Raw genomic sequence first — 18,871 nt, 5'->3', positions numbered from 1 at the left:
GGTTCGCCCTCACTTAGGGAAACGACTTTGGCTGCAATGGGCTCCACACTATCTGCTCTGAAACTCTAGCTCCAAGGGACTCATTCACACTGTAAGAAAGTAGCAGGAGACTGAGAACCCTGTTCTCATCCCACCTTTTTAAAAAGAGAGAAACAACCAAAGAACTGATAGAAAACTGTGGCCAGAATGAAGAGAAAGAACGCCAGAGAGACTGAGGAAAGGGAGATGCATATTTTGAAGAGCAAAAAAGAGGGCACATTTGACGACTTCTACTTTTAACTGTGGGTTAAACCACAGAGCCTAGGGCTTGCTGATTAGAAGGTTGGTGGTTCGAATCCCCACAATGGGGTGAGCTCCCATTGCTCGGTCCCTGCTCCTGCCAACCTAGCAGTTCAAAAGCATGTCAAAGTGCAAGTAGATAAATAGGTACCACTCCGGCGGGAAAGTAAACGGCATTTCCGTGGGCTGCTCTGGTTCGCCAGAAGCAGCTTAGTCATGATGGCCACATGACCTGGAAGCTGTACGCCGGCTCCCTCGGCCAGTAAAGCGAGATGAGCACCGCAACCCCAGTCGTCCACGACTGGACTTATCGGTCGGGGTCCTTTTACCTTTAACCATGAATGGCGACTCTCCTTCTACATACCTATGAAAAAGAGGACGTGTCCAGGAAAAAGAGGACATATGGCAACTCTCACTGGGAAAGAATCATGGTGTTGCAAGGGAGCCTGAGAGCTTCTAGCCCAACCTTCTGCTAAATGAGTGCAGGATGCAACAACAACACCCTTGACAGGTGGCCACCCACCCTCTGCTTCATAGGTGCCAACTCCCTCGGGCCCTGGGTGCCCAAGCACCCACAAAATTCTCCAGGAAGTGGCTGGGCACCCACAAATTTCGGCACTAGGGCATGCATGCTGCATGGAACCCATGGCCCTGGGCACCCACGTCACGGGGCCAAGCTGGTCCTCCTGCTCTGCTGAAAAGTTCCCACTTCCAGAGGCAGGTCGTTCTACTGTCCGACAGCTCTTTTCTCTTAACGCTTAACCAAGATCGGCCTCCTTGCAATCTCCACCCATTAGTTCTAGTCACGTACACAGGAGCACCAGGGAAGCAAGTGTGCTCTGTCCGCTGCCTGACAGCTCCTCAGATATTTGAAGAATTCTATCGGGTTTCCCCTTAATCGTCTCTCCTCCAGGCGAAAACATACCCAGCGCACCGTGCCCAACTCAGCAGGGGCGGCGGGAGAGCGAGAATGCAGCCTCCTCTACATCCCACAAGGAATTAAGTGACAACTACACATTCCCTGAAGTAGGCACATGCTATCTGGAAAGACTTTAATCAGACCTTCTTGGGAAACTGCACACTTCGAACCAAGAACTCTAACGCTATGCGCAGCTGGGAGCACATCGTGCTGAGCGATTTTCCCATTTCTAAAAGCAAGCATCAGAATTCTCCTGCTGTACACACTGCACATTTTTTTAGTCCTTTTGGCTACGAAGCAAAATGGTAGTGACTCAAAGCATTGGGTATTTTCCTGGGGTCCTGCATACTTTGCAGGGGCACCCCTCTTGGGACCACAACATGAGATACAGAGCAAGGTTTCCCAAAATTGGCTGTCCAGCTCTTTTTGGACTACTACTCCCATCATCTCCAACAACTGCTTCTTCTAGCTAGGGATGATGGGAGTTGTAGTCCAACAACAGCCAGAGACCCAACTGGGGAAACCCTGATCTATAGTAAGACCTCGGCTCAAAAGCCTCATTTCTACTGGCAGAAAGGTTGGGGACATGGAGTAGAGACTTCTCCACAATTTTCCAGAGAGGCTAATCTGAGCCTAGCCTTGCAGGGAAAAGGAAGAGACTTCTTACTTGGGAAACTTTTTTATTTGGTATGTTAAACTTGATTAGAACACGTATCTGGCTTGTTTCTTCAGATACCACAGTTGACTTATGACACTTTTACAACGCACACATTTCTCATGTTTCAAGCTACTGGCTCTCACTTTTAGGAATTTTGCAAGAGTTGCAAGCTGCACAGGACTGGTGGGATATTAAATCTGTAAAGAAATATACAAAAAATTGGGCAGGTATCTGCAAAATCAGATGGGTGATTTTGTTCTCCGCTCCATCCTTCTGGCCTCTACATAAATCATTCCTCAATCTCTGAGGTACCTCCATCTTCCTTAGTCTCTGGAAGGGCTTGGGGGCGGGAATCCCTATAATTTAAATTTTCTAATCAGATTAAATGGTGTGCAGCCTTAGTGATCATTGTTGGAAAAGCAGAAGAAATAAAGTTAACTACATGATTGGTGGAGTTGTGATGAGATTAGAACTTATTGGGAGAAAATCTTAAATTTATCAGAAGATATGGTTAATTACACCATACCTTTAAATCCATTACAAGTTCTGCTGTGATACCTGCAAAATGATGTTGAAGAGCTGTAAAAACGTTGTTAGATGCTAAATGGCACTGATCGGAAGCGAAGCTGCCGAAGCGTATAAGACGACCCCCCAAATTGGCAGCTGCCAATTTGGGGGGTCATCTGATACGCCCAGTCGCCTAATACACCGGAATCTATGGTACATAACATGAATATATTATTTCTGCAAATTCCCCACATCTAACCCTAACCCCGCTTCACTGGGCGGCTTCCTCCTGGCGCGGAGCGGAGCCCGTGGCCCACTGCAGCCATACCTGGCATATAAAACGACCCCCGACTTTTTAACCTCTTTTCCGGGGTTAAAAAGTCGTCTTATATGCCGGAATCTATGGTATAAGGCTGAAGGTGTATGGCAATTAACATGTAGTGTGAATTAACTGGAAATAATAAAAAATAATAAAAAATTAATATAAAGTCAAAAAAGAAAAAAAGAAAGAATGCAGAAAAGCAGTTGCCAAGAGGTGCTTGGCTGTGGAATTGAGCCCATGGTGCCGGACCCGGGAAGAGAAGTGCCACAGAGGAGCTACACCCCTCCAAACAGCATTCCCAAGAACTTGGATTTCATAGGACAGGTGTGAGTCATTGAAGCCCCAAATATACACTCTCGGTCGAGAAACCACAGCTTAGTGCTAAGCCACATGGATATTCAAGGAATTAATAGCCTCTTTGTGGCTAAAGTTCTCTGCAGGCCAAAGTCAACAGCTAGCATGACCACACCACGGGAAGCCTGCGGGCCAAATCAGGCCAGCCAAACCTATCCAGCAAAGGTGGGGAGATTCTGGCCCATGGGCCTAATTAAGCCCAACATGGGGCCCAATTTGACCCATGAGCCTGTTTTCCCCAACATGCCCACGTGCCCCACACCCCATCTTATACAGGCCTCCTCCCACTAATGTGCAGGTTACATTCTGGGCCCCCACACTCAAGTGAAATCGTGCAAAGTGGGGAGCATCCTCTAAAAAAAGCTTCTAAATGCCTATTCCCAGCTGTTCTCCCGCTCTCTCTCCAATCCAGACCAAAACATCTAGAGTTGAAGCTCTGAGGCTGGAAGGACGCTGAAGGAGGTGCTGGAAAACTGCAGCTGCTGCGCTACCACACAAGCCGGCTGTTGGGGGAGAGGCTGAGCAACCTAAACAAAGCCCCACCGAGCCCTGAGCCCCTTCTCTGCCCTCACCGAGGTCCTCTTCAGGCTCGGTGTGTGTGTGTAATAATAATAATAATAATAATAATAATAATAATAATAATAATAATATATTTATACCCCGCCTATCTGGCAGGGTTTCCCCAGCCACTCTGGGCAGCTTCCAACAAAACACTAAAATACAATAACCTATTAAACATTAAAAGATTCCCTAAACAGGGCTGTCTTCAGATGTCTTCTAATAGTTTGGTAGTTGTTTTTCTCTTTTACATCTGGTGGGAGGGCGTTCCACAGGGCGGGTGCCACCACTGAGAAGGCCCTCTGCCTGGTTCCCTGTAATTTCTCACAGTGAGGGAACCTCCAGAAGGCCCTCGGCGCTGGACCTCAGCATCCGGGCAGAACGATGGGGGTGGAGACGCTCCTTCAGGTATACTGGACAAGGCCGTTTAGGGCTTTACAGGTCAGCACCAACACTTTGAATTGTGCTCGGAAACGTACTGCTTCCATGGATTGATTGATTTCCCGGCCTGCACGCAAACACGGTCACACACAAGTTGACTGCGCATTAATGGGGGGGACACCTGTGCATGACGTCAGACATGGGGCAGGGAAAAATATGCCTCCCAACGAAGAAACAGAAATGCCAAAACGCACTCCCAATTGGCAAGGGAGGGCTTGCTGTCGCTGCCAATCAGCTGGTCGGCGGCGACAGCAAGTCCTGCAGCAACCAGGTGCAAGGCAGTGTTCCCCGTTGAAAACGCTGTTCGGCAAACATCCTTAGCCAAGGAACTGCCTCCTATAATCCTGAAGAATGCCTGCCTGCTTTCCTCCCCCTGGCGCCTTTCTGTTGTACTGTCACTCTTTGTCTACATACAGATGCCCTATCAATATTATTTTTAAATAAACCTGATCATGTACTGTATGAGGAACATGGAGGTTTCGACTGGTACTGCTGCAGTACCGGGTGCATGGATGACCCAAGGCACTGGCCAGAGGGTGGACTGCACCAACCCTGCAAAGCTGTTTCAAAACTCACCTACAGCTGTTGCATGGCTGTTATCGCAGCTCTGCGAGCCTCGGCTTAGTTACAGCGAGGAGGCGGGAGACTGCCTGGAGCCCCGCGTAATCTGCTCTGAGCTTCCCAAAGAAAGAGAGGGACGTGCGCGCAGTAAATAAAAGGAAAACAGAGAAAGTATCGCAGGCATTTATGCCAGAATCAGCTCTCGGCATTTCTGAAACAGGCCCCTTCGCAAGATAAATGGCGAACTGCCGATGAAATTGTCGACAGTCAGACAAGGCCGGTAATGGCTTCTGCCTAGCAATCGTACCCAAATTTAAGGGAAATCACGTCACTGAGATATATGTACATAAGCAATAGTGCTCTGTCCAGAGCATGCAATGGTTGCTTTTCTTTGCATTCCCACAAAGCTATTTAGGTAGAAAACAGTCGTTAAGAGTCGTCAACAGGCTCATCACAGCTATAAAGCAGTTGTTAAGAGTCGTCAACAGGCTCATCACAGCTATCTGCCAATCACCCAATCCCACCACCCTTCTGAGTAATACCCCTCCCCACCTTCTCACTATATAGAAGGGTCTGGTGACTTCTGTTTCAGTGTATCTGAAGAAGTGTGCATGCACACGAAAGCTCATAACTAGAACTAACTTAGTTGGTCTTTAAGGTGCTACTGGAAGGAATTTTTTTTCTTTTATTTTTTTTAGGTAGAAAACGGCAGCCCTGCAGAGCTCTCAGGCAATCAGGGAAAGGGATGGATGGTACATGGAAGGGCACAGGCCGTGAATGTGAAGCCTCTCATACAAAGCTGCCTTTATACAGAGTCAGACCATCATTCCATTTCCCTCAGGTGCCAGGAATCTGGGCCCCTCCCGATATTGCTCAACCCCCACCAGCCCCAGCCAGCTCTCACAAGCCACTCTCGAGTTCATATACCAATAATTTAGAAACTTTCACCACTTTGTAACTAAGCTACGTTTTACTGCCTGCGCAACTTTTTCTGAATGCTGCATGGAAAATCACATGAATATGACCTTTGGAGAGTCTGTAAGTAAACCATTTTAAACTTACCAAATGTCTGGTCTTTTTCTTTGCTGGGGGGAAAAGGAAACTTTGGAACATACTTGAAAGGGTATATCTTAAGTGTCTAACAGCCTATATTTCCAAATTTGTTCTGCTGCATATTTTGTGACTTTAAATCTCTGCTGGGGTCCTCTCACAAAAGAGTAATTGCCCCAACCTTCGATCTTGGCATTCAGGGTATTATCCTTTTCATATCAATTGTTTTCCTTGAAGCAACAAAAACAACACTAAAAAATGCAATCTTTAGGGGGGAATGCTTTGCAAAAATGCGATTAGACAAAATAGCGTAAAAAATTGTGTACTGTAGGAGAAATGTGAATCCGGTCTTGGGTGTTTGATTTTCGTTGTTGTGTATACTGTGTATATACGGACAATGACAATAAATTTATCTAAATCTAAATCTAAATCTAAATCTAAATATGCGCTAAAACACTGATTTATTTTTTTTAAAAAAAATGACTTTAAAAAGAAAAACTCCACGGAAAACCGAAATTAATGAGAAAATGAAATTGACAGAATTGCCAATCTCTACTCTATGGAGACATTACTCATCATTTAGCTTGCAGAAATCTTAGGCAGTCATTTAAAAAGCGCCAGCAGTACTATTTTGCCAAATACAAGGATGAGAACTCTAGTCCTGTTGGATTTTCCCTTGCTTATGAATGAAAATGTGTTTCTACATGTGGATTAGCCTTAGTGGATCAAGGAATTTATCTAAAGCACCAGCCTTGGCTGAAGACATTGGGAATAATCTATAAGCCCAACACTCAGAATCCTTCCTGGTCCAATGTGTGATTGTCTTTCCGAAACAACAGAGCTACTGCAGACATTTCCCTGCACCTCTGATAAAAAGAAAAGAGTGCTCTGTAAACAGGACACGGTGCTATGAGGACCCCAGTCAGGCCGGCGTTGTCGTAAACAATGGCTCACCTACCATCAGTAAAGTCCAGCGCATACACTGGAAACCTTCGTGCGATGTCATCAAAAATTCCCTTGCCAACATTGAAGAACTCGTGGAGCTGGAGAGAGGAAGGAAATGTTATGTCAGTTCAAATGCTCATCTATTGTTGAGAGAGGAGAGGGAGGCTCGAGCCGCCTGCCACGAGACCTTTAAAACCAACGGCTTTCCTTTAAAGGCTATGCAGAGGAGATGCTAAATCACAGAATCGTAGAAGGGACCCGAGGGTCATCTAGACCAACCCGCTGCTGTGCAAACGAGGCAATGCACGTGGTTTGGCAAAGCGGCCACCCTGTCTCAGCACCTCCCAAAGAGGCAAGAAAAGGGAACTTGGCCTCTATTGTGTGCGCCATATTTGTAAAATGGCTTCCTATCTCTCCCGCTCCCAGAGGCATAGCAACAAATGAACGTTTTTGAATTAGGGGATGTCCTGAAGTAGAGGACCTTATGCATTATATCTTGTGCTGCCCCTTACATAATGAAGCAAGAAAACGATTTTTAGCACCTGTAATGACAAGGTCCCCTGGCCAGAACCCCTCTGACATGATTTTATATCTCCTCGCAGACACAGATAAGTATGTGACCTGGTGTGTAGCACTCTTTCCAACTGCCGCTAGGAAAATTAGAGCAAATTATATAGCCAAGGTAGCCACCAACTGTAAAGGAGGTGAATTAATTTGACCCTATCTACATCAAGCTGTGGGTAAAACCTCAGCGCCTAGGGCTTGCTGATCGCATGGTCGGCGGTTCGAATCCCCGCGGCGGGGTGAGCTCCCGTCTTTCGGTCCCAGCTCCTGCCCACCTAGCAGTTCGAAAACACCCTTTAGTGCAAGTAGATAAATAGGTACCGCTTTATAGCGGGAAGGTAAATGGCGTTTCCGTGTGATTCGCTGGTGCCGGCTCACCAGAGCAGCTTCGTCACGCTGGCCACGTGACCCGGAAGTGTCTCCGGACAGCGCTGGCCCCCGGCCTCTTAAGTGAGATGGGCGCACAACCCTAGAGTCGGACACGACTGGCCCGTACGGGCAGGGGTACCTTTACCTTTTTACATCAAGCTATATTCTATCTTTATCACCAAACTCCGAATATAATTGCACACTGTATTAATTAACATTCTTTTGTAATATATTAGTGGTGAATTTAGCCTATACATTTTATTGTTTAATGTCTGAACCTGTATATTCAGATACTTTTATAGCTCTGTTTCAAGTAGGTAACGTCTTGATAATATAAATGTTTTGTTTTTTGTATTAATCCAGCATATTTTCTTTTGAATGATTCTGTGTATATTGCGGCAGCCTTTGGCTATGTGCAATGAAACTGATTGACTGACTCTCTTGATACTGTGCAGGGAGGAGAGGAGGCGGCCGATATACGGGGAGGGCCTTCGTGCAGGGCTCCCCCCCCTCTTGCCAACCAGCAGTCAGATAAATGTTCACTACACAAGATTTTGCATATACAGTCGTACCTTGGAAGTCGAACAGAATCCGTTCTGGAAGTCCGTTCGACTTCCAAAACGTTCTGAAGCCAAAGCGCGGCTTCTGATTGGCTGCAGGAGCCACCAATCGGAAGCCGCAGAAGCCCTGTTGGACATTTGGATTCCAAAGAACGTTCACAAACCAGAACACTCACTTCCGGGTTTGTGGCGTTCGGGAGCCAAAACGTCCGAGTACCAAGGCGTTCGGGATCTAAGGTATGACTGTATGCACTACCTCTGGAATGGAACCCCCATGTTTGATGGGACTGCACTGTCGCACAAATAAATAAACGTGGATCTGGTAACAATATGGGAAATAATATAACTAACCAAGGTCAGCTGCAACTACCCATGCATTTGAGGAGTCACAAAATTAATTTCTTTGTGGCATGCAGGTTCCATAAAACAGTACCAAATGTCACCGAATCTGTCTATTTCCTTTTCTTACTTTCACCGCTTCCAATACAAAAAACCATGCTTGAGGTCACATCCGCACCGCAGATTTAAAACACACAGCTTCTCCCCTCCCCAGTAAAAAAGAATCATGGGAACTGTAATTTTTTAAGGTTGCTGGGAACTGAGGGATAAACTACAGTCCCCAGAATTGCAAGGTAAAATTTGGAGGAGTGCAGATTTTGAAGGACAGCTGTATTTAGGTGCAAGTATTGTTTGGGTAAGTGCGAATGGGGAAAATTTGCCTTTGAATGGGAACAGGATTGCATTTCTCTCCCACTCCTAGTGGTCGGAAGATAGCCTTTTCCTGGGTCTGTACGCGGCAGCTTTGCATGTTTCCGACATACATTAGGGAACAAAAGGGATGCAAAGTGCATCTGTCAACACCAGCTTCCAAAACCCAGCAGGGGTACTGGGAATATGTTGTGGCATTTGCTGCCGGCCCTCCATGGCCCTCGCCTGCCCCCTCGCTGCTTGGCCCCCTGTCTGTCCCTTCCAGCCTTTCCCTGCCTTATCCCCACTTGCGGGACAACTTGTTACAGCAACAGGGATTTCTAACCTCTGCCCCTCTTCTCCTTCCAGGGAGAAAATTCATTTTGCGCCTTTGTTTTGAGACACAATTGTCTACAGGGCTGGTGGCAGGGAGAGGGTGGGTTTAAAGTGCAGGATGATTTGAGCAGAGTTTAAAAGGGCTATTTTTAAGATTCTTTCTTTCTTTCTTTTTAAGTAGCTCCCAAAGGAAGGAGCACAACAGCTTCTAACAAACTTGTCCTGCTGTGACATGCGAGAAGTTGCTGGCGTTACAGGGCAGAAAAGGGAGAAGGGAAAGGATTGTGACCAATTCAGCAAGGGGGCGGTTATACTTTTTTTGATCCACTGTGATCCACTATGCACCTCTATCATGCCCACCTCTGTGCTTAACTTGCTTTTCACTCAGCAGAGAAGTCCTGAACTTTTTTTGGTGGGACTTCTCTTCATACAATGGACATATGGGACTTTGAGGGCTGGATGAGCTCTGTCGACCCAGGATGAGAGACCTGGACCTTGACTCTGAGGGGATGCCCAACTCCCTGTCAGGATTTACACAACTTTGGCCTCTTTGGACGAGCATCTGGTATTCATCTCAAGATGATTTGACTTTATAAAGTCCACCTGAAATAGTGGACCTTTGCCACATGTACCTTGAGGGGCTTGTGGTTGTGTACTATGTGTCCGTCAGCCATTGCAGATGGCCTCTGGTTCACGACGGTCAGCAGATGACGTTGGTGAACCAAAGCCTCCTTGAACTCTTCCTCCGTTTTCGTTTCTAGAAGCTTCTGCCGGAAGGTTATATCTGAGAACATTGTTGCAAATGTCCGGCCCACTTCGGTTGCAGTTTTGGTACTTTTCTGAGGGGTGGAAAACAGGACACATCCATCAGTGGTTTGGGTTACCTACACCACAGCTTGAGTTTTTTGTTATACCTTAGCTCTGACAGGTTAAACCGATCAACTGTGATCAACAGGTAGATCCCTGGGTGATCCTGGTCGATTGCGGCATCCTTATTGATCACTGGATTGAAAAAACTGGGGAATGAATGTCTCTACCCTCGCCCCCCTTGCTCTGCCCCTCCGCCTCGTCCAGTGGGCGTTGTTTGGCGCTTTTTCCGTTTTTTGAGTCATTCCGCAAGACGAATTTCCCTATGGGCTTGCTTCACAAGACGAAACGTCTTGCAAGTTCTTGCGAGTTTGTTTCCTTTTTCTTAAAGCCGCTAAGCCGTTAATAGCCGCTAAGCCGCTAATAGCCGTGCTTCGCAAGACGAAAAAAACGCAAGACGAAGAGACTCGCGGAACGGATTAATTTCGTCTTGCAAGGCACCACTGTATCCATAATGAAAGGCGGCAATTGATAAGACTTCTCTTCCACAAATTTGTCTGGCACCCTCTAATATAGTGGTCCTCACATCTAGCTGTAAATCAGGAGTACTGTTTTATTATTTCATTCATTTAGGACAGAAGGGTGGCATCAAATTCCAGGTTGGTTTGAAGATAATATAATCCAATCGACATAAAAGCACATTAGAACCATAAAACAGACAGCTGCTAAAACAAATATAGTTGTACCTCGGTTTAAGAACAGCCCTGTTTACGAAATATTTGGTTTATGAACTCCGCAAAACCGGAAGTAGTGTCCCAGTTTGTGAACTTTACTTCGGTCTAAGAATGGAAGCCGAACGGTGGAAGGCCTCATTAGGGAAAGCGCACCTCAGTTTAAGAACAGCTTTGGTTTAAAAACGGACTTCCAGAAAGGATTAAGTTCATAAATCGAGGTACCACTGTACTGCAAACTTGGTATCAGCCACCAGCAAACACTTGGGCAAATATAGATGGGTCTTTAATCCAAAACCAGTCAAGATTGGTGGTTGTCTTACGTTGGGGTGGGAGAAGGGAGCCAAGGCCAAAGGCAGGAGGCCACTACAGAAAAGGCCCTCCTCCTGGTTGCTGCAGAATGGATTTGTGCACGCTGTAAGAGAGCCAGGAAGACCTGATCCCATGATCTCAATGAAAAGGCAAGTTTACATGGAAGAAAGAGAACTTGATCCCAAGCTGCTTAGCTCCTATGCTGTATTCTGTTGCATTGCACTGTATTCTGTGTTTAGGAGTGATTTTAAACAAAATCCCACTTCAATGGGCTTATGGAATGGTTTGTGTTGGTCTTGGACATTTTACAAGAAGGATGAGAAGCCTGGGGCCTTGCAGTTGTTTTTGGAATCCAACTGCCATCAGCCACAGCTAGCATGGCTGATAGCCAGAGATGATGGGAATTGTAGTCCAGGAACATATGGGAAGTTCCCCATTGCTGTTTTGGGAAAACAGATAAATATTATGCACAAACCCAGCCCATCAAAAAGAAAATACGTCCCCACACAAACATGTATAAAAGCCTAAATTGGCATTTGAATATCAAAATTCCACAAAATAGAATAGCATGAACGAAGTACATAAAACAACTCTGTATCATGAACGCTCATTTGAAATAGTCAGATTGGCCCAAATAACTATGCCAAACGTGTTTCAACCATAATAATGTATTTATATGTATTTTTAATCATTTGTTGGAAGCTTCCCAGAGTGGCTGGGGAAACCCAGCCAGATGGGTGGGGTATAAATAATATATGATGATGATGATGATGATGATGATGATGATGATGATGAAACATGTTTGGTTTAGTTATATTTAGGTTGATTTGATTTCCCTCACAATGAGTATCTAAGTTCGGTCACTTACAATTTGTTCATGTCTATGATATAACTAGTGGATGCAATTCTCTTTGTTTGTGGGGTTTTGATGTTCAGATCCCAGCTGCTTGCAACATTATATATATATATATATATATATATATATATATATATATAATACCATACATATTCTTATATTCTATTATAATGGCATGTCAAGGGATAAGAGGAAAGGCACAGGATTTATTATTATTTTTAATCCTGTTTTAAAGAAAAACAATGTCCGGCCTTCTGTTTTAGCAGGATTCCAAAAATAAAATGGAGGAGGAGCTCAACCCTACCATTTTCGGAGGTGCAAGGACCAGAATGACGAATCGCACTTCACAGGAGTTCTCCCCCCAGTTCTGAGGCCTTTCGAGGCGGCTGATGCAAACATGGCGACGCTGAAGGGATTTTATAGTGCAACTGTCAAAAAAGAGAAGAATATTATCAGTAGTCGAAGCAATGCACAGGGCAGCAGACCGTTGCCTTCAAAGAAGGAAATCAGGTTCCTAAGGAGGGGCAGTAGGACTCTGCTATCCAGTGGCGTAGCGTGGGGGGTGCAGGGGGGGCCGGCTGCACCGGGCGCAACATCTGGGGCGGGCGCGCTTGCACTCGCAGCTCTCTGCCCCTACCGGGTTAGGGGGCGCAAATTACTTACCTTGCCCCGGGTGCTGACAACCCACGCTACGCCACTGCTGCTATCACAGACGACCGATGGAGGAACGCATGTGGACTAGTAACTTTGAGGCGCGAAAGATGTGCAGGCACCTATGAGGATAGTGTGTTAAATCCAGTGGCCCTCCAGATGCAGCTGAACTGCAGCTCCCATCATCCCTGGCCACTGGCCATGCTTGCAAGGGATGCTGGGCGTTGTAGTTCAGCAACATCTGACAGGCCCAAGGTTCCCCACCTTTTAAAGTTGTTTTTTTAAGATTTCTGTAAGGTTTTAAATGACAGATTTTGGCATTTGAGTGGAATAATGCTGGGGTAGGAACGATACATTAAGTGCTAGGTGCCCATCTATCCAATTAACAAGCAAACAAAGAAAAATATATGCCTGTTCTAGCAATGACATTCGGAAGCACGTCAAAGTGCAAGTAGATAAATAGGTACCGCTCCAGCAGAAAGGTAAACAGCATTTCCGTGTGCTGCTCTGGTTCGCCAGAAGCGGCTTAGTCCTGCTGGCCACATGACCCGGAAGCTGTATGCTGGCTCCCTCGGCCAATAAAGTGAGATGAGAGCCGCAACCCCAGAGTCGGCCACGACTGGACTTAACTGTTAGAGGTCCTTTACCTTTTTTTATATTGACACCAAAGAAAAGACTTAGGTCTAACTGAGTTGGTAACGAACTGTTGTTGTTTTCTGCTAGCAAAAATCTGAGTGTTTAACCTTAGAGGGATGGGTAAAGGGGCCAATCACTCGAGCTGGGTTGGCCACCAAATGGGCCATCTCTTTAATGCAGAGGTGAGGAGCCTCAGGCCAAGGGAACAAACGCAGCCCCTTAGATCTCTCTCCCTGGCCTTGCCTCCGCCCCAGCCACTTGTGTTATCCCCAAGCCAAACCTCTTATTAGCCTTCTTTCTCCCCTTCCTCAAGGAAACTGGACTTAACTGTCTGGGGTCCTTTACCTTTTTTATCCATGACATTAAACTGAGCAACAAAGGCGTAAGACCATTTCGTGGATCCCCCCTTCCCTTCCTATGAAGAAGGTCCAGAGTAATAATAATAATAATAATAATAATAATAATAATAATAATAATTTATTACTTATACCCCACCCATCTTAAAAAGCATCTTAAAAAGCAGAGACACCTCCTTGCCAACAAAAATCCATATAGTTAAAGCTATGGTTTTCCCAGTAATGATGTATGGAAGTGAGAGCTGGACCATAAAGAAGGCTGATCGCCGAAGAATGGATGCTTTTGAATTCTGGTGCTGGAGGAGACTCTTGAGAGTCCCACGACTGCAAGAAGATCAAACCTCTCCATTCTGAAGGAAATCAGCCCTGAGTGCTCATTGGAAGGACAGATCCTGAAGCTGAGGCTCCAAGACTTTGGCCACCTCATGAGAAGAGAAGACTCTCTGGAAAAGACCCTGATGTTGGGAAAGATGGGGGGCACAAGGAGAAGGGGACGACAGAGGACGAGATGGTTGGATAGTGTTCTCGAAGCTTGAATTTGACCAAACTGCGGGAGGCAGTAGAAGACAGGAGTGCCTGGCGTCACGAAGTGCCGGGGTCACGAAGAGTCAGACACGACTAAATGACTAAACAACAACACCACTCCACCCATCTGGTTGGGCCCCCCAGCCACTCTTGGCGGATACAACATCTCTCAAGAGCCATCTCCCCTCGCCTGCCCCCCGCCCTCAGTCTGAAAACACATGCATCCTTTCTTCAAATGTGAGGCATTAGCCAGCCAATCAAAGAATGGCCACTGATTAAAGGAGTTGGATGGGGCTCCACCAGGATCTGGACCAAAACTTGCACTTCCTTTTCCCCGCACACATTTTTCTTTATCAACACCTCCGTAAACATCCTGAGCCGAATTGCTCAGAGCAAGATTCCCTGAGTCTCAGACGAAGTCTGCCAGAGCTGAATTAATTCCTTCCACCCAGGTGCCATTGGTTAGCACGTAAGTGAATCCATATGAGAGTTTCCAAATGCTGAAGGAGGCCCCTTTCTGATCGACACCTTGATAGTTAAGTCATGCAAATGAAAGCCGCCCGCGAACCGTAACAAAGGGAGGCTCATTTCCATTATGTTGCTGAGGACGGTTAGAGAGTTTCTCAGGCATAAAAGATATTCCATTTCTCTTGCACGGCCTGTCTCCGCTGCCTTCTTTCTTTCTGACCCAACTTTCTAAATGACCCGTCCTCCCAAGAGAAATGCCAAATCTCTCCTAGTCTTGATATCTTCTCGCCAACAAAAATACACTCAGAGGGGGCTTCCCAGTGTCCAGGCAGAACGGCTAACAGATTGAGGTTGAATCCTGACAAGACAGAAGTACTGTTTTGGGGGGACAGGAGGCGGGCGGGTGTGGAGGACTCCCTGGTCCTGAATAATAAATAATAATAATAAATTTTATTTATATCCCGCCCTCCCCAGCCGAAGCCGGGCTCAGGGCGGCTAACAATAATCAAATAATGGGGTAACTGTGCCCCTGAAGGACCAGGTGTGCAGCCTGGGAGTCATTTTGGACTCACAGTTGTCCAGGGAGGCTCAGGTTAATTCTGTGTCCAGGGCAGCTGTTTATCAGCTCCATCTGGTCCAGTATACCTGAAGGAGCGTCTCCACCTCCATCGTTCTGCCCAGACACTGAGGTCCAGTGCTGAGGGCCTTCTGGCGGTTCCCTCACTGTAAGGAGCCAAGTTACAGGGAACCAGAGAGAGAGAGCCTTCTCGGTAGTGGCACCTGCCCTGTGGAACGCCCTCCCACCAGATGTCAAAGAGAAAAATAACTACCAAACTTTTAGAAGACATCTGAAGGCAGCTCTGTATTGGGAAGCTTTTAATGTTTAATAGGTTATTGTATTTTGGTGTTTTGTTGGAAGCCACAGAGTGGCTGGGGAAACCCAGCCGGATGGGCGGGGTATAAATAAATTATTATTATTATTATTATTATTATTATTATTATTATTATTACAAGGTTAGACTGCGCCTCTTTCTTGCAGGGAAAAAGGTGCAAGACTCTCCTCCAATGCTTGCCGTGGGATCACATTCATCCAGTGCTTTACCAACTGCACTGGCTCCCGGTGGAGTACAGGGTCAGGTTTAAGGTGCTGGTTTTGACCTTTAAAGCCCTATGCGGCCTAGGACCCACGTACCTACAGGACCGCCTCTCCTGGTATGCCTCGCGGAGGACCTTAAGGTTCACAAATGACAACACTTTGGAGGTCCCAAGTTGCAAGGTGGTTAGATTGGTCTCAACTAGGGCCAGGGCCTTTTCAGTACTGGCCCCGACTTGGTGGAACGCTCTGTCACAAGAGACTAGGGCCCTGCGGGACTTGACATCTTTCCGCAGGGCCCGCAAGCCAGAGCTGTTCCGCCTGGCCTTTGGCTTGGACTCAGTCTGACCCTTATGTTTTCTTTCCCTTATGGTTTTGATCTATGGGCTAGTTTTACAATGAGGCTGCATTTTCAATTGTATTTTAACCCGTATTTTAATAAATTGGTTTTTGTCATCGTCGCCCCCATTATATTTTTATTGTAATTTTACTGGTGCTAGCCCCAAAGCCTGGCTCTGGCCGGGGAGGGCGGGGTATAAATAAATTATTATTATTATTATTATTATTATTATTATTATTATTAAATAATTATTCTTGATAAAACATGTTCTGTGGCTGAATCACAAAAATTGGAAAAGTGATTTCCAATAATGAAAAGCACCCAAAAACCTCAGCTTCAGGAACAGAGAGCTCTCCCAGATTCAAGAGGCTTTCTTTCAGGTTTCCAAGAGGCATCTGAGTGTTCAATGTGAGAATAGGATGCTGGACCAGATAGAAAATAAATAAATAAATAAATAAATAAATAAATAAATAAATAAATATATTTATACCCCACCCATCTGGCTGGGTTTCCCCAGCCACTCTGGGCGGCTCCCAACCAAATATTAAAAACACAATACAAGATTAAACATTAAAAACTTCCCTAAACAGGGCTGCCTTCAGATATGTCCTTGGCCTGATCCAGCCGGCTTGTCCCATGTTCTTAACTGATCCACAATGTTGCCATCAACCGATTGCCTATGATGGGATGAGCAGAGAGGGAATCTGCCTATGTTTCTCCCAGTTTCTCATTTTTCCAACTTTAAGTCCCGTTTTCCACATCAAGTTGTGATCTTTTTTTAAAAAAAGAGTGAAAATTCACCAGCATGTGAATTTCTCCTGGGGGAGGGGGGTTTGTATGGAATTTCCCCTAACGCAGTACATTTTCATGCACACTATTTGGTTGGAGAAGCCCACTGCAAAATTCAGCAATGTGCAATTTTCAAAGGATGCCTGTTTTTCGGGTTCATTATTTCAGGAAGTACAAATTAGGTGGGTTCGCCCTTACAAGTCAATGGAATGGTATTTCTCTCCCATTCCTGTGAAAAGATCAAACCACTCTGGTCCTAGGTGACCTGCATAGGTCACCTGTTCATTTCTGAGCTCCATTAAAGTTGCTGGTTTTACCATGAAGCCCTTCCTTCTCCTGTTGCACATTCATCCTTGCCATTTCCACTCAACACCTGAGATCTTGCTCTGCGTTCCCTGGTTGGCTGAAGAGCATTGACAGATTGGTTCCCCCCAATAATGCAAAGCATTCTCTGTACCTTCTTGCAGAATCAGCTGATTTGTCTATAACGATTTGTCAGTCAGAGCAAGATCACACATGCAAAAATACAATTTATAAGCCAGCGAAAGAAAGAGCAAGAACTGGGATTGGCTACAGCTCCACGCTAGGTGACAAATAAGTACTACATAAAATGGCTTGTATAAACTCATTTGAAAGCCTGGAGATGCGTCAGTGCAGGTGGAAAACCTTCTATGACATCCCTCCATTGAGCTAAACAAACAGAACTTGAATATGATTTGCTCCAAGAAGCTAATTTCAATTCCCCGGAGTCGTCAGTGTGCTTAGATTTAATTGCACTCACACCCTCTTGTGTAAATTCATATTTATTGCCATGGAACGCTCCAGATAAATAGGCTGTTCAGTTCCTAGGACTATTTGGGTGTTAAGTCATCTAGCTTCGCAGATCATTTTACTCTCATACATATTCATCAGCAGAGCCGGCGAGCGAACCGAGAGGTGAGGAGCTAATGTACTATTTGCAATTTGCCATTTTGTTCTGTGTGTTCAGTGAGCAACCCTTTTCACCCTTAAAGGTTAAAATTCTGGAAGCTTGAGAGAGGCGGAGGGAATAAAAAGGAAAGATTTCTGTACTAGTTTTATGATTGTGTTTAAGCACACCTCACTTGCTTTCTTTATGTTTGACTCGACGAGGGGCTCCTCTACATGCCCTACTGCAGAGTAGACCCTCCCCAAGAGGCAGGCACTACCAAACAGAATGGAAAGGCTCCCCTACCATTAAAATAAAGTCTCTAAAGCACAGGTGAGGAACCTGGGGCCCTCCAATAGTCTCCAATTCTCATGGACTGGGACAACGATGGGAGTTGTAATTCAATAGCATCCGGAGGACTATAGCTTCCTCAACCCCTGATTTAAAGGCTCTGAATGTGGTCCACTAGGAAACCAGTCGAAGATCATGGCCACTGGGCCCATCACCTCCTGGCAAACAGAAGGGGAAGAAATGGAGGCAGTGAGAGATTTTACTTTCTTGGGCTCCGTGATCCCTGCAGATGGTGACAGCAGTCGCGAAATTAAAAGACGCCTGCTTCTTGGGAGAAAAGCAATGACAAACCTAGACACATCTTAAAAAGCAGAGACATCACCTTGCCAACAAAGGTCCGTATAGTTAAAGCCATGGTTTTCCCAGTAGTGATGTATGGAAGTGAGAGCTGGACCATAAAGAAGGCTGATAGCCGAAGAATGGATGCTTTTGAATTCTGGTGCTGGAGGAGACCCTTGAGAGTCCCATGGACTGCAAGATGATCAGACCTCTCCATTCTGAAGGAAATGAGCCCTGAGTTCTCACTGGAAGGACATATTGTGAAGTTGAGGCTCCAAGACTTTGGCCACCTCATGAGAAGAGAAGACTCCCTGGAAAAGACCCTGATGTTGGGAAAGATGGAGGGCACAAGGAGAAGGGGACGACAGAGGATGAGATGGTTGGACAGTGTTCTTGAAGCTACCAGCATGAGTTTGACCAAACTGCGGGAGGCAGTGGAAGACAGGAGTGCCTGGCGTGCTCTGGGATGGATCATAGGGCCATTGTCTTGACCTCCAAAAATTCCCCATGACAATGTTACAAACAGCTGACGATGATTATCTTGCCAACCATCTTGGCCCAATCAAAGCACACCGAAGGGAAGCCTGGAGATCTTTTCGGCAGACAGCTGCCTCAAGACACTTAAGGCATCACCTGGTTGTGAGGCAAAATCAAAAGTTA

The 18,871-nt window shown here is 45.9% G+C and overlaps 1 protein-coding gene across 6 annotated transcripts in view; it reads right to left on the bottom strand.

Annotated features, from left to right (window-relative positions):
- Nucleotides 1-18,871, bottom strand: part of SLC4A11 (solute carrier family 4 member 11) — a 249,849-nt gene that overhangs the window by 48,548 nt on the left and 182,430 nt on the right. For all 6 annotated transcript variants that reach the window (XM_079990778.1, XM_079990781.1, XM_079990776.1 and 3 more), the window contains exons 7-9: nt 12,121-12,244; nt 9,743-9,949; nt 6,608-6,692 (exon numbers count right to left, since the gene is read on the bottom strand). In XM_079990778.1, coding sequence (XP_079846904.1) covers nt 6,608-6,692; nt 9,743-9,949; nt 12,121-12,244 — 416 coding nt within the window. The remainder of the gene's footprint in view (nt 1-6,607; nt 6,693-9,742; nt 9,950-12,120; nt 12,245-18,871) is intronic.

This window comes from Podarcis cretensis, assembly GCF_951804945.1.
Source record: "Podarcis cretensis genome assembly, chromosome: 9".
Taxonomy (NCBI): Eukaryota; Metazoa; Chordata; class Lepidosauria; order Squamata; family Lacertidae; genus Podarcis; species Podarcis cretensis.
Note: the sequence above shows the minus strand (reverse complement) of the source record. Positions and strands in the feature narration are given on the sequence as shown.